This window comes from Akebia trifoliata, chromosome 8 (genome assembly GCF_017979445.1).
Source record: "Akebia trifoliata isolate Shusen 1 chromosome 8, ASM1797944v1, whole genome shotgun sequence".
NCBI classification, from domain to species: Eukaryota; Viridiplantae; Streptophyta; class Magnoliopsida; order Ranunculales; family Lardizabalaceae; genus Akebia; species Akebia trifoliata.
Window position 1 is genome coordinate 27,850,974 of NC_141382.1, and position 26,437 is coordinate 27,877,410.

Sequence of the window (26,437 nt, forward strand, 5' to 3'; positions counted from 1 at the left end):
ATGGATCTTCATCTGTCAAGGAGACAAGACTTTCTTGGTTCATTTGAGCCAAAAGATAACTAGTAAATGTGGGACTACTATAATGAGGTGGGGATAGTCAGTACGTATCATCTGGGGTTAGATCAAATGGTTCATAGTTTGTGGTGAAAACCTCATCAGTGAAAGTTATCCCGGCAAGGGGGTAACTAGGTGGTTTAACTTAGATTGGATGGATGAGAGAGACCAGATCAAATATTAATTGGGTGTGGGAAACCATGTTCAGGGTTGGTGGAGGTTGATAGGTGGGTAGTTGATTAATGGTGATATTTGGTGATGTTGGGCTGGGGATTGTGACTTTTTTTATTGTCAATAAGATTTTGAATAGCATGACGAAGAGTGATACATCGATCCGTGTGATGGCCATAGTTTTGATGGAACTCGCAGAACAATTTAGAGTTGTGTCCAGCTGACAAGGGATTTGGTAAAGATCAGGGTTAGATAGGGGTAAGAAACCCTTTTTTCATCAATTTGTGAAGAGCTATAGTGAGACTCATCCCTAGATTGGTAAATTGATGCAGAGTTCGAGGTTGACTTAGGTGAACTTGGTTATTAGTTCGAGCTGGGGGTTAAGCTGGGGTAGCTGATGTGTTAGCTATGTAAACATGGTTGGTACTAGGTTTGGGAACATAGGGTTTTTTAGATTTGTTATCCGAGGGGTTAGAAAGAACCCTAGAGGCAAAAGCATCCTCAAGCTGGCTTCCGACTTGTAACAAGGACTCAAAAGTAGGGAGATATTGGGCCACTAGGTATTGAGCATATCCTTGTGAGAGGTTCTTTAGGATACTTGTTCCTTCTTCGAAGGTCTATCCCATATTTGGGCACCCTTGGCCCTCCAGCGACCAATGAAATCAGTGAATGTCTCCCCATTTTTCTATTTAGTCACCTCCAAATCCCTTCTTGAAGTCTCAATCTCGGTATTGTACTTATACTGATGTCAGAAGGCCTTTGACGTGCTCTCCCAGGTACCCACAGTAACTGGATCTTGAGACATTAGCCAACGTAGTGTTGATCCTGATAAAGTTCTCTGAAACAATAACGTCATATGTTTGTCGTTGAGCCCATAGTGCGCATGTTAGTAACATACACCTTAAGATGTGTTTTTGCACACCCTATCCCATTGAACTTGTCCATTTCAGGCATCACAAATTTCTCTGACAAATGGATTTTAGGGATGCGGTTCAGAATTTCAATGCTTGCTGCAATTTCATCGATACCATTTATACTCTTCATAGTTGACTCTAATTGAGACATTTTGTTAGCTAACACCGGATTTTCATCGAACTGTTCTTCATCTCCGTCAAGCTCAAAAATCTCATGTGCACGTCTTGCTATATTTTCTTCTACCTTTTTTCCTTTAGGATCGTCAAGGTGATTGCCCATTGATTTTGAAATCTGTTATAAGACTTCCATTTTGCCTTTTATACTATTGATATCATTGGCAAAGACTGCCAAAATCTTATGGATCTCTGTAAGCTTAGACTCTAAATCCATTTCTGCTTGTTGACTTGGTATTGACGTTCGCTCTAACCGACTGAACTTCAAACTCCAACTAGGAGGTGGACGCTTGAGTTTGGGCGCAATGATAATCCTAGACACCCCATCAAAGATAAATTTAATCAATTTCAGTGTTACCCCCTTGATAACATTTTTAAGGAGTCATTTTATTGAAGTTTATGTACCAATCCATTCACGCAATGATCATTCAAAAGAGAAATAAATATTTATTCAAAAGAAAATAGCTTTATTGAAAATTATTGATAAAGAAATGTTCTCTTTAACATCTTTTAACAAATCTGATTTAAACTATTATTTATATGGACGCTTGACTTTGTCTTGGTGGTCATCAGGATTGCTATTAGGCTTGATCCTTTTGACTTTAACAACTGGCTCCTTGAATTATGCTAGTCCATCTAGATACCCTAAGGTACGTTTGTTCCAAGTTTTTTCAATGAGATGCACTAACTTTTCAGTCAAAGGCTCAGAAGGGAAGAATGCTTTGTGCTGAGGTAAAGATAACTCTATGGGTATGTCGTACTGTTCTGGGATCAATGCAGGTTGGTAGAAAGACGTTTCTTCTAAATCGATCAGACGGACATAGTAGGATCCTTTGGTTCCTAGAACAGGGGGATCCGTCATTTACCAAGGACATCTTAAACCGATATGACGGGCAAGGCGAGAGTCTAACCATTTGCTTCAAGCCTTGATTGAGTTGTGACGCACTAACGGGTTTCTTTTGAAAAAGTGTTCTGACCCATATTCAAGGTTTGAAGGAACATCTACAATTTTGAGACGATCACACAGCCACATATAGAGTAGGTAGGGGCTTCCTTTGAAGTTTTCCCTCTCACCATTCTTTATGGCATTTAGACCTGAGAAAGTTTCAGCTAGGATAAGAGGTACTGGGTTGGCTTTCCTTGAGAGTTGAGAAACTATATCTATGAAGGACTTAGGGATAGTTTGACCATCACTTTTGGAGGTCAGCATATATTGGGCTAGGATTCCTAAGCACAATCGATAGTCTCTAATGGCTCGCCAGGCTTCTGATTTTACATTGACGGGATGACTGCAGGAGCGATACAGGTCTAGTAAAGGTACTAAGTCCAATCTCCCGTTATGGACTAGGGCCTTGACTTCTTCTTTTGAAATGTTCAGTCTAGTGGCGAGGTCACCAGAATATCATGTCTTCAATGAGGGCCTGACTAGAGGTTCTAAAGTGAATATCCCCATAATGCCACAATAATCCTCATGAGTGGGGCACAAGTGCATATGCCTAATATGAAATATGTGAAGGTAGGGGTTCCAGCGCTTAGTAATAGCACGTAATAGGTTCCAGTCTATTTCAAACTCATTGAAGTAAAGAGCACTCCTCAACATGAATCTCCCTAAATTGATCTTCTCTACAGGATGCATCCCTATAACGGTTGTTTTGACTAACTAGTCAATCAGATTATTGCATGTGGCTAGCATCCTGGTTTGACACAAAAAGTTATTTTAATACACTTCCAAGGTCCATGTAAAATTACTTTTTTCTCTTGAAAAATCTTGTTCTTATGAAAAACATTTTTTGGAAAACACTTGTTCTTGAAAAACATTTTTTTGCTAGAGAACACTTCTTTTGGAAAACACTTTTTCTGAAAAATACTTTCCTTTCGTAAATTATTTTTCTTCTTTGAAATTGGGTCGGCACTCGAATTTAGAAAAAAATTTATTTTCCATTTTGATCTAAATGGCCCGGCCCATTATGATTGTTGAATCGAGATGGACTGGGTCATTATGAATTATTGCAAGAAATGGATTTTTTATTGGGTCGGTGCATCCATTTTAATTTTCAAAAGCAAAATTTTTGATCCTTGAGGACAACCATACATTCTGATCTCATACATTATTCATATATATTCATCAATCATAAGTTCCCATTCAATAAACAACCCGGGAATACCCACGATAAGTTTGAGTCGTGGCCTATAGGGGAGGTTTCTAGACTCTAAGCTTACTATTTGCAATGCATTTTTATCTGGCCACCCTTGCCCAAATACACCTATATACATCTCAAGTGTACTCAATCAGACGGTACGTGGTGACTTAGTTTGATATACCGTATAGGTGATAATCTAAAACTTCAACTCACTTCTCTGAAGCCAAAAGCAGCCAGTTTAATCCCCAAATCAGAGGTGGCGCGCGATGCTTGAGCAAAGGCACTCTTAAATCACCTCTTTTCTAGAATAGACGTAATCTATTCTCCTAGTACCGTAGTACAACGGAGCAGGATCTCGCTTAGGCACTAATTTTGATCAAGAAGTGCAACTGATGTACTTGGATCATCTTTGACATACCTATGGGTACGAGTCAAGAGTTGTAGCTTTCATAAATTGTTTGGCATCCCACGAGGGGACCGACCATGTACTAGTACTACGTTGACAAATGGGACATGTGACTGTGCGGCTTACAATAGGTCAAAGGCTCAGGTCGCTCCAGCTTGGGTGCATCGATATACCTTTCAGAGTCACCTAATCAGACGGTACTGATGCCCATTTTTATATATCCTAAGCACGTGACTGGAGTTGTGATTTTCATGAATGACGTCGCATCTCCGAAGAAATCGGGCCACAAACTAGTGTTACGTTGGTTATATGGGACATGCAAGCGTGCAAAACGATAAATATGCTAGTGGTGTGTGCAAAACAGGGTGGGGTGTGCCTGGGGCCTTTTCCAAATAAATGGGCCCATGGGTTAGATCAAACCAATCATTATAACATGGATCACATGAATATGAATCAAAACAAACACCATTCCGCTCACATAATTAAAGATAAGCACATCAAAATATATCAAGATCATGGCAATATTGGATAGACAATTGATACAAAGACTAATAATTGGATTCGATCGTTGAAACAAACATGCAATCCAAACATATTTCTTTATATGATCCAATCAAGGGTTATTTTGGGTGATCTTTAAATAAATTGGGATTTCAATGACATTAAATTGAAAATAGAACGAGAGTTGTAGGGATAAGGAACGATAAACCCTTTTTTCTTTTTTAATAATAAAAAAAAAATTCAAAATCTAGAAGGCCATTGCATCATAAAATTTTATTTGATAATCCAAATGGGCCCAACGACAATGAGTAAGATGTAATATCTTACTAAGTGAGTTATGATAGCATGGCTCATTAAAAAAGTTTCAACTCAAAGTTTTTTTCTCATTGTTTGTCAAGAGCACACACCCATTTTTTTATTATTATTAATATCATGCTACCCCAACATGTTGCCAGCATCAATATCTCAATTGTTTTATATATATATATAGATATATATATATATATATATATATATATATATATATATATATATATATATATATATATAAATACATATATGTTGCTGCCACAACATATAACTCAAAACTCAACTTACAACCCACAGCACACAACTCACAACTCATGACTCACATTTTTTTTTATATGCTTGCCACCATCACAAATAATCACTTTTATTTATATAGTGCTGGCAGCAACACCACTCACACGTTTTTGGTTTTTATTATTTGTTTTTTCAAAAACACTAACCCTCATTTCCTAGATGATTTAAGATATTATTTTATCTCAAAATTAATGCAAGTTATATACAAATTTTCATATAAACTATGGATTAGAGCTTAAAATGAACTATATGTTCTATTACTTTCTATTTTATTTTTAAAAAAGATAAATTTTTATTTTTGAAAAAAATAAATCATTAACTTATATCTTTAGTATAACAAACTATGACTAAGTTAATAATTTTATAGATAATATATTAATTTTTTAAAAGGAAAAAAGTTTTCTAATGATTTAAAAATATATATTTTTTATTTGATTCTTGAGCACTTGAATCAATGGGTATCCATGTTTTTCGGCAGTTCCATTTATTTTGGATTAGGAATCAGGACCTAAAAAAAATATAAGGGTTATGATTCTAAATACCTTAGGAACTGAACTGGAACTGACCTATTAACACCCCTAGTCGAGGAATTATTAGGTAGATTTTTTCATTAAAAAGTAATTATGTATTTTATTATTGGATTGTGATTTGTTAACTCATGAAGAATGACTCACAAGCAAACACATGATCCCAACTGTTTAGACACAAAATCCAACACTTGAGATTTGTGCGCATCTTGATAACACATATCTTGGGTATGCTCATCTCATGAATAGATCTCAACCATTGGATTTTATGTTTAAACAGTTGGGATCATGTGTTTTTTCCATGAGTCATTCTCCACGAGTCAAGCAAACTTGACCCCTATTATGTATTCACTCATTAAAAAAAAAAAAAAAAAATTAAAGTATGTGTCTTAATGGGTAACTGATGGGTTGGTTTGGATTCTGAGGGCATTGTACCCGGATCCTAAACTAAGGTTTTATTTGATTTCGACCTTGGGTTATTCATGGAATCGAAAAAAAACCTACCCGTTTACAGTCGTAAGAGCTAGGAAGAACCATCTAGAATAAAAATAAAGTATCTATCTTAATGAGTGGGTCGATTCTCATTCTAAATAGGGTGGTCAATGAGTCGATTTCAGTTTGGTTCCTAAGAATTTTTTATTTTCTTGAATGGTAAGTTGAACATGAGCCCACGGTTTCAAAGTAGTTTTTGCAATGTGTCAAACTGAGATATGGGTCTAAGCCCAACCTTTTATTTGCTCATCACTAGAATGATTTTTACAATGTGTCAAACTATATTTTTTTTTTGGTTTCGGTTCTAACGTAAGTGGAATTAGAATTGGAATCCAAGAATCACAAGAACCCATTGATTCCTATTCTTAAGAATCGAAAGAGAAATTTTTTTTTTCAAAAATCATTACAAAAAAGATTCCTTCTAAAAAACAACATATTATCTATAAAATATTAATTTAATTATAATTTATTTTACTAAAAATATGATTTAATAATTTTTTATTTTTTAAAAGTAAAATCCATCTTCTTAATAAACTTTAAGAATAGATGATCCATTTTAAAGTCTAACGTTTAGCCTATATGAAAAATTGGAGAATTTTATATAATATATGTTAATTTAAAATATAGGAAAATCTTAAATCATGTATAATATAAAAGTAATGATAAAATAAATCAGTTCCAGTATGCTGGCTCCCATTAGATAGAAGCTAATGATTTCGATTCCAATTGGTTCGGTTCCATATTAGAATCAAATCTAATGGGTTCAATAAAAAGGGAATCGGAATCGGGTTAGTCGGTTTTGATCCTGTTCAGGTAAATGGGTATTATAACCCATTGAGACCCCTAATTGAAAGACCTCAACCCGGATCCGGAAAGAGGTTTTCTTTAGGTTACGGTTTTGGGGTTAAACATGGAACCGACCCGTTGTAAGGACTGTCAAGAATTTTCTATTACGTTCACTCGTCTCGTCTATTATGCAAATACGCCCCCACTGACTAGTTACTCCATTAATCAGTTTCTCATTGGTCCGAAGTTCCAATCTCAAGACCTAGGTTTCCATCTTCATCATTATCTCTGCAACAAAAAACCTAAAATTTTCCAACTAAATCTCATCAGATTTTAACTCCATCATCTTTAATCCAAAGTTTTAAACTTAATAATTTAATAATTTTTGCTCATGTTGACTGAATCAACTTCAATTTCAAATATTGTTTCCTTATCAGGTCCTTCTAATCCTTCAGTTCGGCTCAATTCTCTTACTCAAACGGTTCTTATTTCCCTCTCCCTTTCCACCTTCACCAATCCGGTTTGACAGTGAAAGTTCCAATGGCCTAAGTGGCTGCTGCTGGTGTGTATTCTCTGCCGCAATATCAACAGGTTAGGGGCACAGTTCAGTTCTCTGTTAGTGTTTCAATTTTGTAAGTTTGTTGATTTTGTATGAATTTGAAGAGCAAAGGAGTGATTTAATATGGGTTTCTTTTCTATAAATGAAGAACAGGAAAAAAAAGAAAAAAGAAAAAAAAAAAAGGAAAATAACAAACAATATTAACGTGCTTCGGCAAGTTTGCCTACGTGCACGGAGAGGAAGAGGTTCAGATTTTAATTATTCTTGTGATCAACTACAAGAACACGGCTGAAACATGCCCAATATAAAGGGATAAATACAAACTCCAAAAATAGGAAACTACCGAGAATCGTGATCACGGAGAATCCTGAGAAATCCCGTAACCTCTTCTCCAACACTCCCCCTCAAGTTGGTGCGAAGATATTTGAGACGCCAAACTTGAATAGTATCTCTTGAAACTTCACACTTGGTAAACCTTTTGTAAAGACATTTGCTAGCTGTTGACTACTACGAACAAAAGGAGTACAAATAGCTCTTGCTTGCGCATTCTCACGCACAAAGTGACAATCTACTTCGATGTGCTTAGTTCTTTCGTGAAAAAAGACAGGATCTGATGCAATGTTGATAGCTGCTTGATTATCATTGATTATCACAGAACATTTCTGTAGGATTGGTTGAAACAAATCCTTAAATTTGTAGAAGAGCTCGCAACGATATTATTTCACTTGTGGTTGACGCTATCACCCTGTACTCTGGTTTGGCACTTGAACGGGCCACCACATTTTGTTTCTTACTCTTCCATGTTATACTAGGTTACCTCCTACAAAGGTGCAATAACCAGTGGTAGACCTTTTGTCAATTGGACAGTCTGTCCAATCTGCATCAGTATAGGCACTAATATTAGTGTGCCCATTATTGCACATCACAATACTCTTTCTTGGAGATCCCTTTAGATATTGTAGAATGCGGTTTATAGCTTGCATATGTAAAATCCTTGGGGCATGCATAAAACGACTAACCAAACTCACGGCATATGAGATCTTTGGCCTAGTGATGGTAAGATAAATCAACTCGCTGAAACCGTCCTATGTCAGTAAACAGCTCGCCTTCGTTGTCAAGTTTGCTTCCATTTTCGATCGGTGTGTCCACAGGCTTCATACCCAACTTCCCTATTTCTTTTAATAGATCCAAAGTATATTTGCGTTGATTTAGGAAAATCCCCTTTTTTGAATACGCTACCTCCAATTCTAGGAAGTACCTCAAGACTCTCAAATCTTTAATGGAAAACATTTTTTTCAGTAATTCCTTCAATTTTGAAATTTCTTCTAGATCATCACTTGTGATTACGATGTCATCAACATACACCAACATAACTATAATCCCAACAGTCCCTTTCTTGATGAACAAAGATGAATCTTGGCTGCTTCGTGTAAGACCGACACTGACCAAGGAATGGCTGAGCTTAGCATACCAAGCTCTTGGTGATTGTTTTAGGCCGTAGATTGCTTTGCTTAGCCTACATGTCACGCCCCGAAATCCCAACACGAATCCCTATGATTCATCAGTTAGAATCTCGAGGTGTGAGGTAATCAATCACACAATCTGACAAAACATTCATAAATAATAATACTTATGAAAAGAAAATATACGCAGCGGAATAAACATTTAACTAACATCTATACGAGAGTCTAGAGTAAGCAGAAGAAATCGACAAACACTGATATAAGTCAAGATCTTTAATCTCATAATTCATCAGGTTACAAAAATTTCTAAACTAACATGTTTCTTATCTACAACCAAAAACCGCTAGAATCCTCTACTAGTCCTCAAAGACATGGCGACGGCAAGACATCAATCTGATCCTCCTCAAGGACCTCCTCAAAAGACTCCTCAAAGAACGGTTCTTCAAAAGTTGAATAATCTGAAAGGGGAAGAATAGGGTGAGTAACAGGGGAATGTTACTCAGCAGGATGAACGCCGTTCTAACAACGAGTCATACATGCACGAGTAATCAGTTGAACAGTTAAATAATATAAGTTTTTCATAATGTAACAGTCATACGATAAATGTCTAAGTATATTCAATAAACAATTAAATAATTTCAACCTATCATTTCAAATAAAAACATCTATCAAACATCACAAAATAAGAAAAGATACATAATAAGAACACGGCGGTGTAATCGATAAGAGAGCAGAGGAACACGCCGATATAACCACCTCTGCTAAGGCAATACGATATTCCAAACTTAACCTCCGATGTGGAATCCCATCGTTATAATCTGATTTTGTGGCCGGTCTAGCATACCACGGTTGGATGACCATTTATCCGGCTCAAACTGGCCGTTGACCAAGAACCCAATACTGAGTTCAACTAACGGTGAGGTCGACCGTTTGACGACTACAGACTAATAGTGATCACTAACTAGCCCAGGAGACCCCTCGCGTCGAAGCCTATCAAGAGGCAATGCATGTGAACCCCGTTTATCTCTACACTATACAGAGACCGCCTTTACACACAACGTTCCCCAGGAAATAAGTAGGAGAAATTTCCGGATTTCATAAGCTGTAATATGCTCTAAGGTATCCCATACTACCGAAGAGCATATGACATCTAGTGTTATCCTAGATTGACTCACCGCTTCCGGACACACAGCAACGCGTCACTCTTTATGGGTTTTCTACAAACCTTTACTGGTAAACAAAATAATTTATTTTATATATAATATATCATTTCTTTTTAATCGAAAATACAAACAAACTCTGGTAGTGCCTTCCAGTGACAGTTATCTGTCATTTCCATCCATCAACCATCTCATCCCTCTATCTATCAATCACGTTTTACGTGGCATGGCCACTACGTAGAACTAGAGGCACTGTCCCATCAATCAGTCGAGAACATACGTTCTCTCTATCCATCCATCAATTAAATCGATCAATCTATCATCTAATTTCCTACATATCTATTAAAGTAATTTTACTTTTAAAGTAATTCGAAATCCATAAAACATCAACCAATTCCATTCGATGGTTTTGGTTGAGTCGAGAGACTTGAAAACAAAGATAAAATCATAAGACATAAACGCTTAAAATCTATGAAAATTTAACTAAGTGTTGAAAAATAATTTTTCAAAGTCGAAATTGAAAACGAACTATTTATTTATTTATTAAAGAACTTAAAGTAATACTAAATTGTTTTTAATGAAATAAATGTAGGAAATGGGTATACATACTATATGGAAGCAACACAAAACAAATTAGAACCAAACTCACATTCGAATACTTTTTCGAATTTCTGATTTTTCGTCGAAACTCGACCAAAATCGATTCAAATATTATACTAACTATAAAATTTTTATATTACATCAAATGAACTAAAACCAATCATAAACAAGCATGCAAACATGATTCAAATCGTTCAAATATGTATAAAGTTAATGAAACAATTGATTTATCAACAATCATATGGATTTTCTATGAAATTATCGCATAACTAGAAGGTAGAAGGGAAGGCAACCTACTTCAAGCTATTTTCAACGGTTGAATGGACTTTAAAATCGCCTCCGGCCAATCTCCAAAATTTTCTTCCTGCGAAAATCGAATTTCTTTGCGTCCACGCGTAACCCTCAACGAGAGGAACAACTTTCCTTCTTGCGCCTAAGCTCAGATCGTTCTCGTTTAGTGTAGATCTGAGTTTCAAATATTGAAGGAAAAGGGTTGAGATTGGTTTGGAGAGAAGAATAAGAAAAATCTGATTTTTCTAATAGAATATAGATATTTATATCACTTAAGTTGGGACATACTTGTTATTTTGGGAATTGCTTTTCCCGAATGTCGAATTGGACAAACTTATACTCTATTTCGGGTGATTTTTCGACACGAATCTAATGATATGATCGGTTTCCTCAAATTACGTCTCTAAGGTATCGTTTACCTATTGGAAAAATATCTAATGCGAAAGTCGAGGATTTGATAATTTTTTCAATCGACTTCAGATTTCGGCGTGCTTATAGGCTAAAGTATATTTCTCGATCATTCTAAATCTATTGGTGTAGTTAATTTTTCCTCAAATATTAAAAATTAAGAATCTATACTTTTAAATCAATGCACGGATCTAAAATTCTTTCCTTGAGATACATTTTAGGATTTCAAGTCATTACACTACATGCTAAATCAATTCAACCTTCTTGGGGACATCTTGGAGGGATACTCTTGTAGACGTCCTCTTCTAAGTCATCATGCAAGAAGGCATTTTTTACGTTTATTTGAATTAGTTTCCAATTATGGTTTGCAGCAAGTGACAGAAGAACCCGAAAGGTGTTCATCTTAGCTACAGGAGCAAAAGTTTCTGTGTAGTCCACCCCATATGTCTGTGTGAACCTTCTTGATACTAATCTTGCCTTGTAACGAGCATCAGTACCATCGCTATTATACTTGATCTTATAGATCCATTTGCATTCTATAACCTTTTTTCCCGAAGGTTGCTTCATAACAATTTAGGTCTTGTTTTCATTTAGTGCTTGTATTTCCTCGTTCATTGCTTGTTTCCACACAGGATCAGAATTAGCTTCATGAAAAGTTTGTGGTTCCTTTCCTTCTTCTATGGCATTAAGAACAATGGAATAAGCAGGAGAAATATTATCATAAGTAACATATGCCTGAATAGGATAGGAGCATGCCTAATAGTTAACATAATTGTTCAACCTAGAATAAGGTCTTTTTTTGCCTATCTGATCGACGCAACCAAGATCATGTTCCATGCGTACATTCTGATCACCCTCATTTTTAAGCAACATCTCTTGTTGAAACTCGCCATGAGTGTACTCCTCTTGTAGAGATGGAAGAGGTATCAAATCTGACAAAGACTCCCCCTGAGACCAATTTCCAATATCATTTGATGCTTGAAAGAATAATTGAGTCTCCTCAAACTGAACATCTCTAGAAATATACAACTTACATGTTATCGGTTCATAACACACATACCCCTTTTAGTATGTGGAATACCCCAAAAAACACACCTAATGGAACATGCATCAAACTTATCGTGATGAGCAGCCTGCTGATATACAAACATATGCAACTGAAAACGCGAAGGTGGGAGACATTTGGAGCATGCTCTAGAAGAACTTCTAGAGGAGCCTGAAACTTGAGAACTCTGCTCGGCAGACGATTTATTAGGTACGTTGCAGTTAGTACACCGTGAGACCAATATTTTTTTGGTATATGCATCTGAAACATGAGTGCCCTAGCAACCTCAAGAACATGGCGATTTTTTCTCTTTGCCCCGCTGTTCTGTTGAGGGGTGCCCACACAACTGGTTTGGTGGATGATCGCCTGGGTACGCAAATACATAGGTAGAGAGCTTTTGGAAAACTCAGTACCATTGTTTGAATGAAAAATTTTCACCATAGCATCATATTGATTTTTTATCATCTCATGAAACTCCTGGAAAATAGGACACACCTCATTTTTAGATTTTAGCAAATATAGCCATGTAGCCCAACTGTGATCATTAATAAATAGAACAAAGTACTTATAGCTGTTATAGGAATCAACTGGAGCAAGGCCCCACAAATCAGAATGAATTAATTCAAATGGTTTGCTAGAAAGAATGTTAGAATTAGCAGATGGTAAACGAGTTAATTTTGCAAATTGACAAACATCACAAAGAGTACAGTCAAGTGGAACAAAAGGACAAAAACAAGACATTATACGAGTTGACAGATGTCCAAGACGTTGGTGTAGTAAACGACATTTTATCAAGCTGGATTTGCACACGATACTCAATAGTTTGAACAAGTCGAGACCATGAGAATAAAAACCTTCACCAATCTTCTTTCCCGTCATTCGATCTTGAAAGACAATAGAATTAGGGGAAAAAATAACATTGCAATTCAAGGTGTTAGTGATCTTTCCTATTGACAATAGATGAGTTAGAAAATATGAAAAAGTAGGGCGTCAAGTCTAGGAGTGTTAGAATTTTTTTTTCAACTTTCCATGTCTAGTTATAGGAACAATAGTTCCATTAGCAATTGAGACAACAGACTTTACAGATTCATGATGGATATTGTACAAAAAATTTGGATTATTTACCATATTGTCTTTGGCTCCTGAATTAATGATCCAAGTATTTTTTTTTTTTGTGATCGGTAAAGATGATTTATTGATAAAAGGGGTCGAGATGACCACCCAAAACAAAGCGAAGATGCAAGACAAAGAAACCAAGAAAAGAAAAGAAAAGGAAACATAACAGAGATTTGATCCCCGAGTTACTCTCGTTGTAACGCACACACCATGTCCCAACGCACGACAAAGTCTTCGAAGAAAACCCCTTTGAACTCTTTGTAAAGTTTACTCCAAGAGAACAGGAGCTCCAGAACAGAAATAACTAATCTTTCCATTGTAGAGACTTTCCCTTCAAAGATGCGATGATTACGGTCTTTCCAGATACCCCAACAGATCGCAAATAGAACTAAAAACTAAAGAATCCGTTTTGAAAACGAGAATGAAGCTCCCCACGCCAATCAAGAATTCAACGTCACCTTAACTGATCGAGGAAAACAACCTATTATCCCGAATAAAGACAAGAAATGCGTCCAAATGTGATGAGCCACCCTACAATGTATGAATAAGTGATCCACCGTTTCCTCCTGGGATCTACACATACAACATTGGTTTGGAGAAATGAAGCCTCTTTTGATCAATTGGTCTAGCGTTGCAAGTCTCCCTAGATCCACCAACCAAATGAAAAACGATATCTTCGGAGGTATCTTACCACCCCAGACAAAAGAATGAGGGAATAATGCAGTGCATCAAAATAACACACAATATTTACGTGCTTCGGCAAGTTTGCCTACGTGCACAGAGAGGAAGAGGTTCAGAGCATAGCTAAAAGATGGCCAATATAAAGGGATACAAGCAAACCCCAAAAATAGGAAACTACCATGGAGATCCCACTCAACTAGGAAACCTTCTAACTGTGTAGAATCGTGATCACGGAGAATCCTAAGAAATCCCGTAACCTCTTCGCCAGCGATAAATTTTTGAAGTTTAGAATCATAATTACCATTAAATTTGTTGATTTTGTGTGAATTTGGAGAGCAAAAGAGTGATATATGAGTTTCTTCTTTATAAGTTATTGAATTTTATGATCATAATACAGCTCAATTTTTTTTTTTTTATGATCATAATTTCCATTAAATTGTTTGGTTTTGTGTAATGTTGAAGAATAGCAAAATAGTGAGATATGATGGGTTCCTTCTTTATAAATTATTGAATTTTAGGATTATAATTACCATAACTCTGTTGAAAAGAGTATTACATGCATAATAAGTAAATTTTTATTTTATATTATATTATATTATTTGTTGGTAAAATCTGTTTTAACATAAAGGAAAAGGTATTATCTTTTTTGTTTTTGTTTTTTTTTTTATTATTATCAGAAGCAGGGTCTATGAAGGGCCCCACCCTTTCCATTTGAAGAGGCTAAAGCTGAAGGAAATTACAAGTTAAGTCCTCTAATAATATCAACGAAATTCATGAGCGACATTAACCTGATCTATGTGGGAAAACAAAACAAATTCGATCCTCCAATATGCAGCTCTATTCGATTCCCTCCAAGCAAATTCGAACTTAATGCTTGTGAACTAGTTTTTTATCTCCTCGATGGCTCTAAGAAGGATTAAGAGCTTCCAAGAGACCAAAATCTTTTTTTTTTTTCCAGACATTGTATAGTATATAGTGAATCTGCACACACCACTATTTTTGTAACTCCTTGATGAGCAGAACATTTCAACCGTCCATGATTGCTTGTAATTTGATTGAATGTGTATCCGAGTGGCTTGCTTTCCCATACCCAGCAAACTATAGTCACCCCAAGGAATTCCTCCCAATAAATCCAAAACCACCTCCTTCATTGGATAGAAAGCCGTCTGTATTTAACTTGATGTATTCTTCCTCTGGTGGCTTATACAATTGCTGCTGCTCCCTATTGACATAGGTACATCCCTAACAGTCCACGACTTCGTGCGCATGAACATTGATGTTTTCAGCCCCATTGAAAATTCCCTTCACATCAAATTGAATGATTTGAATAAGACTCACTATATATCTCGCTGTTTGTTCTCAAATATTCTCAAATTCCTCTCTCCACAAGTTATAAATTGAAGAGCATAATGCAATATTCAACATATCTCTTGAGTTTGAAGATGCCAATCTAACTGAGGACAAAAATTCTACTTCCATTTGAATTGATCCCAACTGAATTCTGTGTAATCCAAATCTGCTGAGGATTTCCTTCCAAAGATCGCTGCTATAGCTACATTTAAAGAACAGATGATCGTTATCCTTGCTAGCATTCCAACAAAGAACACATCGAGATACCAAATTGAACCTTCTCATTATTAGATTTACAATAGTTTGTAAGCTCCTTCTCATAGCCACCCAAGCAATAAAAGAATGCCTTGGAATTGAACTGTGGATGTTCAAGCCCACATTATCATATCGAGTCAACGAGAGTGATGTTCAAGTCCACATCATCATAATTGATTCCCAGGCAGATTTGTAGGTGAATCGACCTGTAGATGTTCAAGTCCACATTATCATATCCTCTTCATTCGGCCAGGGAGAGAGATGTACTTTCACTTTGTTGAAAATTTCTTGCAATCGTAATCCATTTCCATCTAGGCCATGACGAAACGTTGAATGTTTTGGGAATGTATTAGATTGTATCAAACGTAATGGCGGATACTAAGTCATTTGTTTATTGACCGAAACATTCAATCAATACCACATTTTAAACCTTAGTTGAGAGTATGCACCATCTTCTTTTAATATTTTTTAAAATATTTTGCTAGAGTAATTGTACCCTTAAATGTGTTTAGACTGTACAGTAATGTTCATGTACACATCTTTTACCTTTTCTCTTTTGACATCAGGCACAACAATTATTCCAAAGGGTTGCACAGACAGTTACAGTAGAAGCTCTAGAAGGTGTAAAAGCTGCACTCGCGAGCAGTGAAGTAGAGAACAAGGTAGAAACCAAGAAGAAAGTAATACCTCGCAAAGCTGCTGGGCAAACTTGGGAGGATCCAACACTTGCAGAGTGGCCAGAAAGTATGAATGATTTCATCTTCTCTTGTTCATTTATCCTGTGTATGGATGTGTGATTCTGAGTAATGAAATTATAATTATTGTATGAAGCATTTATTTGCATGCATAGTGGTTAGTTTTAGCATGCTGAAGTAAGATTTGCTTTTTTATATAAAATGAATTAGGTACTTGGTTTGATGTTTGAATTGTAGTTCATTCCAATTATGATGCAGGTTATGCGATGATCCATAGCTGTTACTTGTGACTTGACCTTAGGTGTCACTGGAATCAAAATCTAGTGCAATGTTTTCCTTTCCTCAATGCTTATGGCTGTGAATTTGATAGTGTTATGGGTCTTTATAACCTTATTCTTTAAATGAGTGAGCATATATTTTTGCGGACATTGCATGTCACGCTTTAAAGTTCAAACTTTTGATGTTTCAATAAATTAATTGTGCATGTTTAAAACCCTAGTCTGTTGCTATGAGAAAAATTCAAAATTGATTATACTTGTATGAAAAATGGCATGGTATATAGTATGTCATTTCTAGAATTATTGGAAATTGTTATCTATAAAATGGATTCAGACCCCTTGTTTGATTAGGTCTTATGTTGTAATCTGATGTCAATTGTCTTCTAATGCCTTTCGTGACTCGTAGCTCTTCATTTTGTCAATTGAATTGGGTTACAGTGTTCCGTCTTAATTGCAAATCATGGGAACCGACATTCCTTTCAAATTTGAATGCTTAGTTAGATAACTTATGCACTTAGTTAACAAAAAGAAGTGGTGGCGGTTTGTTATTATGGTTTTGATTAAAGTGGTTCCTTATGCTCTAAAGTTGATGTTTCCTTTATATGTAAGCTGCTGAGGTGAATTGTATGTCTCGTTTTCTAATACCCAATGTCATTTCTCTTGGCCTGATGCATCTCTAAGGTTCTCTGATACTTGCGATTTTTTGTAGATGATTTCCGGATATTTTGTGGAGATCTTGGTAATGAAGTGAACGATGATGTACTTTCAAAAGCTTTTTCAAGATTTCCTTCCTTTAACATGGCAAGGGTAAGTTTCCTTTTTTATTGGTAAAAAGATTTATTATGAAAAAGAGAAAGATACAAAAGAACAGTCAACAAAAATAGGTCAGAGAGCTTCTTACACCAAAGAAAAAGGAACAACTAAAGAACCAGCTTGGGTGAGTTTCCATTGAACTCAAAGTCCATAGTTCTCATATTTTAGCAATGATTGTTGCTCAGGTGCATGCGAGCTTTTTTGCATATCCCTTTTGTATAATTTTTTAAAACTCCCTGAGTTCTCATATTTTCTTAAGGCGGCTTCTCTACACATCGGTTAGATATTTTTTTTTTATGGGTTCATCAGTTAGTTATTTGACCGTGTGTATATTATGCAAGGTGTGAAACTGAAAGTATTTGAAGAAACAAGATGACTAGTTGCAACTTCTACATGTAAGTATTTCAGTGGTTAGTTTGTGGAGTTATGACATTTAGGATATGCTCTTGGTTTGTTAGGCAGAGTGGTCCGCTGGTACAAGTGAATGAATGGACCTGTGTGCAAACTAGGGTGGGTTGGAGATCAACCTGCGCCCATCCTGAACTTGACAAACACCAACCCACGCCCGTGCCCAACCCAACCTCGGGCTTGAAAAGCTCAACCTGAATCTAACCCAAGTCGGGTTAATTCATTCCCCATTAATACTAGATAATTCAGTAATGATAAGGGCTTAGATAAACGTAAGTGGTATGTAAAAGAACCTAAAACTTGCAATTATTTGTCCTAAAATATTGTTTCAAAATTTATATACGATGAAAATGATGATTAACTAAAGCTATCATCTTAATTTATTTACTGTTGATCATAGTATTTTCCAACAAAACAAACATTTACATTGTATGACAATATGTTACATAAACAAAGGCATTGACAACAAAGCAATTGTTTATTAAATGAAAAAAATCACACATTAGTTTTGATATATATATATATATATGGCTTTCGAAGGCCTTAAAGAGAGCCAAACATTGTGCCAAACATTTGTTCAATGTATGGGTTAGAAGTTTCGGAATGGGCTGATTTTTGGTGAGGATGAGGTTAGAAGTTTCGGAATGGGCTGATTTTTGGTGAGGATGATCTCTATCATAGGGATCATCCTCACCAAAAATCAGCCCATTCCGAAACTTCTAACCCCATCAAAAGTAGTTTACAAAAATCGAACGGTCCATGATTCTTCAACTTGTAAAGTAGGGTTAGAAGTTTCGGAATGAGCTGATTTTTGGTGAGGATGATCTCTTCACCATGGAGATCATCCTCACAAAAAATAGCCCATTCTGAAACTTCTAACCCCTATTTTGAAAAATGTTTGACTCTCTTTAGGGCCTCCAAATGCTTCCCATATATATATAGAAACAAAAGTATACATACTTAATGAATGCAAAAGAAATCAATATATAAGAAAATTTTAAAGTATAGCACTACAGTAAAATAGGGCTATAGCGACGGCCTCGACCGTCGCTATAGGTACGTAATACCGTCGCAATAGCATCTAGCGACAGTCAGGGAGGCCGTCGATAGTCGTCGCTAATAGTCCCATCGCTAAAAGTTCTACCGACGGCCAACAATTGATAGAAACGTCGTTAGGTACAAGACTTGTAGCGACGGCCGCTATTGGCCGTCGCTATAGGGTAGCCTTTTAAAAAAAAATAAAATTTATTCTTCAGCTTCAGCTACGGTTTTGGCTTTGGCTGTCGCTATAAAAGCTTTTGAAAAGAAAATTTTAATTTTATACCAGCCCCCTCATGTATTGCTGAATATTGGAGATACCCCTATAGTTTGAAATTGATGAGCTACCCCAACTATCAATATGAAAAGACCTAAATGCCCTCTCTTTTAGATCTCATTGTGCTACTATTACATAGACTGATACAAATTCTCACAGAGTCCAACTCACACACATAATAAAATGGTCACCGGAATCCAACTCACGCACAGGCACGCGCACACACACATACACTCCAACTCACACACGCATACACTCCAACTCACACAAGTGTGCACACATACACACACGCGCACAAAGATACACACACATATAAAGGTTGAAGAAAGGAGAAGCCGTCATCCACATCTTCATCACCCTGGAAAGCTTAAAACAAGCATCAATCAGAATAAAACTCCATAGGATAGAGTATAAAATGCTCTAAGAAACGTAAGAAGAATGTAAAATATCATTTATCAATGAATTAAGCACTCACATTACTCAAGTTCGCTTCCATCTCAAGATACTGAAGTCCCTTTTGTACAAATGTAATAAGAGCACCAAGGGGGACTAAATTACCATCAATTGGACATTTAGTGATCCCTGCCTCATATCCGAAAGCAAATGCTGAATGCGCGAACCTGAGAAAGAGCATCTTAGAAACCCACCTAAACAATTTGTGACACATGAATAAAAGAAGAATCATGCTAATAATCTGAAGAAAAAAAAAAGGATCTAGAACAATGCAAGAGTTTTCAGATCATCCAATCTTCCCTTGTTCTTAAATCATATAAGAAGGTCAAACATTTTATATGAGAAGGTCAAATTGTACTTGCAACCCATAGTTCCAAGCAAAGAAATTTTTTTCCCTGATTGAACATTGAGTGTACAGCTGCAATTCCAAACTCATGCACCAAAATAGAAGAAAACAACAAACTAACAGAGATATTGTGGTAATTAATGGCGGACAGTTCTAGCATTGCTGATCAAAACAGTGCTATAGCTGCTCTATATGAAGCACTTGAGAGGGATCCCTCTGTTCTTGATAAAATAGATAAAGATCCATTTATGGAGACTCCTTTACATACTGCCGTGAGAGTTGGACAAATGCATTTTGCAATCAAGATTATGGTCTTGAAGCCTTCATGATGTTAATGCAACTCTTTGAGTTATAATACTGACTTGCTCACTTGAGTCTAGCGAATTACAACTCTTTGAGTTATTACAAGATATGTTTTTCAATTTTCATACCTTAAATAGATGGAGATGCTGCTGCTACTTCAGGCTTAGTGCTTGATTTAGCAAAATTGGATTCTGTTGATAGAGGAGTATAGATACGTGCTTTCTTCAGAATTTCTACAACAACCCAACGTTAACGTTTGCTTGATGGCCTTGAAAAATCCAATTTAACCTGAAACATAAATTCCACAAATCAATCCAATTCAATTTCACTTCTTTGTAAAGTATGTACAAAAATCAATCAATCTTAATACTGTTGTGTGGCATTTGGGATCACCAGCCACAATAGAAGAAATTCTTTTTGAAGAAGTATTTTTGGTCCATCAACACTAATTTGAGGTTTTGACAATGGTACTAGGCTAAGTCCAATTGATATGTCAATTTATATGTGCTCGACAGATCTGTTATATTATAACAATCATTTTATCGAAAGATAGATAACAATCATTTCGTCGAAAGATAGAAGCAGAGCATGTATCTTACAGACACCTATTTGCAACTAAATAGCACTTGAATGCTACAGTATTTCCAATAGGTACCCTAAACTGATTTTAGGCTTTCACTATGGCTGACAGTTTGGTTAATAATGGCTTGAAGCACAGATCTTCTGTAGCTCTGCTCCTTGAAGATAAGATCTTAGGCATGTGGATTCTTTTTGGTTTCACATATTCAAAGAATCAGACCTTCAAGAGGGAAATAATAATAATAATAATAAAAGGAATAAGAAGAAGGGTTCCATGATGGAAAGAGATCAAACTGCTAGAAAGTAGTAAGCTGAAAAGCCTACAAGCACTAGTAGCAAATGTAGGCCGTGGGATCTCTCTGCCCCATCCCGACTCCATTAATGAGGATTGCTGAATTAAATGGGACTCCTCTCAATAGTAGTGTGTTCCCACATTCAAGGACATTGATTTTAAGCCATCTTAAATGGCTTAATTTCATAAGAAATAGTTCAAGTTAATAGATTACTAATGCAAGTGATAGGACAATGCAAGTCTGGGAAGTGTGTGCAATATCAGATATGGCCCATGGGGCCAAATGGTTGCATCAGAAGAAAACAAGATGAATCACACATTTCAACAAAACAATCTCAAAATCACACAATGTGCATCACTAAATACCAAATTACTCACTCATCACTTTTGACCAACTGAGCTACAAACAATTAACCATTGAAAAACACATGCCATTGTAAACCAAGGAAACAACATCATCGGTCATCTCAAGAAATTGAGATGTGATAAGTAGACTCCCACATCATTGCTTGTAAAAAAAATTTCTCTATAGTTTTTTCTGTAATTTGAGATCACTCCAACCTGCTTTCCCAAGCCTCCTACCTAATGTGCAGGACCAAGATGACTTGTCCGAATCATCTTGGTGGTGTTTGTGGAGAAGATGAGACGTCCTTTTCTTTCTTCTTGATATCTACACTTACATTGAAAGAAGGCAGTCAAGGTAGCCAATCAAATATAACAAACCTGATCCCATCTACCTATTAAGTCCTTGAAGGACGCCCCTTTGAATTCTTTAAAGATTTTACAAACATCAATACCAAAATCCCAAGATTGAGATAATTTTCTGACAAGATTGCTACTTACTCTCAAAGGCACACTAGTTCCTCCCCTTTCAAGGGCGGATTGAAGATGTACAATTCAACGACATCCAACCTTTGAATAAGGAACACATCTAGCTATTACAAATAGCAACGAAAAGTTAGACCATACCTCATGTGCTAGCTTGCAATACATAAAGATATGATCTATTGACTACCCATTCAAATGATCAAGGAAATAGAAATTCAGAACAATGATGTCCCTTCAATTTATCAAAGAATGTAAGAATTTTGACCAAAGTGGTTTGTCAACAAGATAAAGAAGAGATTTTGAATGGAATCTACAAGAAGAAGAATGTTGTTGGATGGTATTGAATCAACATTAAAAGCTTATGGGCGAGCGGTTCTAGTTGGCTAATGTCCTCTGCTCTAAAATACATCAAGTAAAAAAGTGTTGAACATATAAAGCAAAATGTTGGAGAAACAGTAAGAAATTTAACTAATTATCCAAATAAACATTTGCAGTATAGAAATGTATGAGTGCTTATACTTCTAAAGAGGTCCCCACTGGTTTTATAAGCTTTGGGTGTTGATGACTTCAAAGCTCATATTTATTGCAGAGGACCTTAGGCAGCTCTTTGAATTTCGGATATACAAACCATGTCTATAGTGTTCGTGCAGTTTGTGTTTTCTTTCTGAAAGTAATACTTATGAAGTATGTAAAATCCTATGTGTGGGTAGGATCAAAATATGCAAAAACAAATAAGAAACTAAATCGAACTAAACCAACCCCAACATACAGAAACATTAATAGAATAAATCGTGTACAAGGAATGAATGTGTCACTTACTAGTATGAGATGACTATATGGGTACACTCAAAATGTGTCCTTCCACACAACAAGGAACACACATCCAATTAAAGAATATAAGTATGAAATTCAAAAATCCAAACCCTGTCAAGAAATATGCTCACTAGATAAAACCACATTCCTCATTAAATAAAAAATATTGATTGATAAATTCCATAATACAGTAAAAATTATTCAAATAAACTAGGTTCATGACTAGAAATAATGAGGACTAACCTTGATAATCTCAAGGCTACGCCTTAGACGATACCAATCATTGGAAGGCAAATATGAGCCCTTGGATCACTTGCTTTTACCACCAACAGCACACCTGCATATATATACCTTTCAGTTTAAAAAAATATAACATCGTCATTATGCAGCCGTTAGTTAGGTCTCAGCTCATGTAAGTTAGTTCAGCTAGCTAATGACCCTATCCTAGTTTTCTTGTGTCGATCACAAATTGGAGGGACAAAAAAGATAATAAAAAAGAACCCTGATCAAAGTTTTTTGGTGGTCTGTTTTTGCAAATCAGATCCAAATTACATTCATCATTCCCTAATCAGATGAAAACAAGAAAAGCTAAAACCAGAAACAATATGTTAATGATGGATAGGTTCAAAATTAAATGGTGCAACAAAAAATTGGCATAAAAAAAGTGGATAAGACAAAATGTCATCTGGCCAAGTATGAAAACACCACTCATTTGCAAATGCTGCAATTTAGATCAAACAACACTGAATCGAATCTAATCAAATAAACTCTCACAATCAATTTTGAACTTAAAGACTCTAAACTTTACAACAAATGGATCAAAATCCAACCAGAACTTCACTCTAAACTCAAATACATGTTTGAACTCTTCGAATTCATAATCAAGATTACAGATTCAGCCACAAGGACAGTAATGTTATTGATTTAATTGGTTTGATTGAAAAAATAAATATCTAAGTTCAAATTCAACTGAGAAAGGTTCAAATCATGAAGAAATCCAAGTGTTAAAGCTCAATTAAGTGTGACAGAGGTAGGATTCGAATGCAGAATCTCATACCTATAAGAGAAATTTCTGCTATTTTGATATCAAAATGGTTTATTGAATCACTTAGATTGTGTCGAGAATCACACAACGTGAGTCAAAAATTGAAACCCTAATGTAATTTAGGGTTTAAGACGGTGGCTAAGATTCTAAAGTCACTGATCGAGGAAACGAAAGAGAAATTGGAGATAATCCAAAATCAACCCACAAAAAAATACAGAGAAGAATCACAGAAAAAATAAAAAAATTCTTACCCAGTTTGCAAGAATTTTTTGGCGATGGTGGCAGCGAACACTTCGAACCTCGAAGAGAGTTATAAAAAATGAGAGAGAGGCGATGGTGGCAGCATTAAGAGATTTCGAACCTCAAACGAGAGAGAGGTTGACATAGCGACGGCTGAGTTAGGAAGTCGTCGGTAGCTACTCTACTACGACGGTTAGTGGGCGACAGTCGCTAATTTTCGTTGCTATAAATCCATTTTCCTGTAGTGTAGCCATATTAAGTTTGGGTTTAGGCAAATTGGATTGCCCCGATGGCCATGCCTGAACCCAATCCGATTTGAGTTGGGCAATTTTTTTGTTGCCCGAATCCGAGACCCAACCCAAGCTAACTTGCCCATACCTGACCTAAGGTTGGGTCCAATCCATCGGATTTGGGTTTGGCCCCCCAAGTTGCAGCCCTAGTGCAAACTAGTTTGTACAAGTGAATGGAATATTTTCCCTTAACTCTAGACATTCATATAATTTAGCTTCACTTTTTTTAGGGGGTGTGATTTAGTTTAAAAAGTTGATCATGAATGGTTGAGGTATTTCTATTCCATAACCATCGAGTAGCTTGTGCCTTGCCATTATTGTGATTGGCATACTTGTATGTTTTCACACTAAATTTTTTTTCTTTCTTAAGTACCGTGCTACTTCAACTGTAGTCAAGTAATGAGGTACCATAATCCTGATATTATCCTTACTGATCAGCTTGTTTTGTTGTCTAAACTGAGTTGATAAAAAATTGCTATTCAGTATCAACTATTTTCATCTCAAATCTGCACTGAACTCTTTTTGGGGGCTCCCTGTGACTGCCATCTCGACCTCACATTGAGCCATGCTCTCGTTGTACTTGTTTTGACACTTAATGCAATACTTTTACTTGGTCCAACTGTACATTGAGTCATTCGCAGCATGGTGATCATTGCCACTGAAAATCAGTCCATTCTAACACTATCAACTACATAAAAAAGTTGACTTAAATAATGGTTGAAATGAACAGTTCAGAATTTTCAAATTGAAGTCAATTTTCAATGAGTTCAAATTTGTCGGAATGGATTGAGAATTTTCAATGAGGTTAAATTTGTTGGAATGGATTGAGATTTTATGAATATGAGAGTGCAACAAAATGTTATTCTAATGAACCCCACTAGCGGGAGTTTCCTGTTGGTGCTATTTTAGCAATCCTTGCCCCCGCCGAAGTCTTTGTAGTTCTACAACTTTGTTTATGATATGTGTTGGGGTGCTGTCTAGAAGTGCGAAAATTTTATTTGACTCCTGGCCAAATGTGTCATCGTCCTCCTTGGTTTTGTTTTGATCACTCATTCATACCCGGGGATTCATTGTGTTCTCCAAAATTTGAAGGTCTAGCTTCATATATATATATATATATATATATAAGAGAAACCCAAGGAATTGACGACCTATTCAATCGGAACATTACAAATCCGACCTATTCAATCAGAACATTACAAATCCGATCTCATTATATAAAAAATCTTCAGAGGAGAAGCCTCTAAACTCTTTCAAAATCTTGCACCACAAAAGAGAAAACAAAAATTGGAGAAGATGACGTTCTCAGACATCATCTGGCATTTGCAACCCTGACGGATCTACGCATCCGAAGTAAGGATTCTCTCGGACACTGCGAGCCATACAAAGGACACTTTGGGAGAACGGGAGCCATACAAAATGCCCCTGCCTGTCAGCTATTATTGTTGGCACAAACTTTCTCAGTAAAAAAAATGCGCTTAGGACTACAATTCCCTTGATATAGGTCAGGCCACCTTGTGTACGTTCATTCTCCCCCTTCTTAAGTGTACTCACACAGATACATATATGGCCTTCCCTTGCCTCGTGTTCTCTCCTTAAATAAAGAATGTCATGTTCATGCACTACAGGAAATTAGTTCTATCGCAACGACTTGCACCGACGGTCACATTTAAACCCTCGTTATACCCATCTGTAGTAACAGAAAAATGTGACCTTATACATGGAAGTAAGGAAGAAGGGCTCTTCCTCTCTCTCCCTCGGCTCTCACTCTCTCCCGGCTCTCACTCTTTGATCGTGGTTGCTTACTTTGTAAATCGTCTCTTTCTCTAATATCAATTTTTTACGAAATCAAAACTCGTCCTCCTCTAAGAAACCTTTGATTTTTCTAAATTTTTTTATATTGTAAATCGATTTCTCTCCTTCGATTTGTTTAAATCTTCAATTGAAAATTGATCTCTCGTCATCTATTTCTCTTAACCTTCGATTGTAAATTGATCTCTCATCTCTGATTTCCCTAAATATCCGACTGTAAATCAATTTCT

General features: G+C 36.2%; 1 protein-coding gene and 2 long non-coding RNA genes across 3 annotated transcripts in view; 1 reads left to right on the forward strand and 2 right to left on the reverse strand.

The window, feature by feature from the left end:
* The first annotated feature begins 6,893 nt into the window (after window positions 1-6,893).
* LOC147396455 (uncharacterized) overlaps window positions 6,894-26,437 on the forward strand; it is a 67,067-nt gene continuing 47,523 nt past the window's right edge. The window contains exons 1-4 of the mRNA XM_086450129.1: window positions 6,894-7,035; window positions 7,320-7,360; window positions 16,264-16,441; window positions 17,380-17,477. Of these exons, the coding sequence (XP_086306255.1) occupies window positions 6,894-7,035; window positions 7,320-7,360; window positions 16,264-16,441; window positions 17,380-17,477 (459 nt within the window). The remainder of the gene's footprint in view (window positions 7,036-7,319; window positions 7,361-16,263; window positions 16,442-17,379; window positions 17,478-26,437) is intronic.
* LOC147396456 (uncharacterized) lies at window positions 19,118-19,819 on the reverse strand. The gene is made up of 2 exons (XR_015180617.1): window positions 19,682-19,819; window positions 19,118-19,564 (listed from the first exon to the last, which is right to left on the reverse strand). It is a non-coding gene; the product is annotated as an uncharacterized LOC147396456 (long non-coding RNA).
* On the reverse strand, window positions 20,441-24,482 carry LOC147396457 (uncharacterized). Its single transcript, XR_015180616.1, has 3 exons — window positions 24,117-24,482; window positions 23,064-23,157; window positions 20,441-20,596 (listed from the first exon to the last, which is right to left on the reverse strand). It is a non-coding gene; the product is annotated as an uncharacterized LOC147396457 (long non-coding RNA).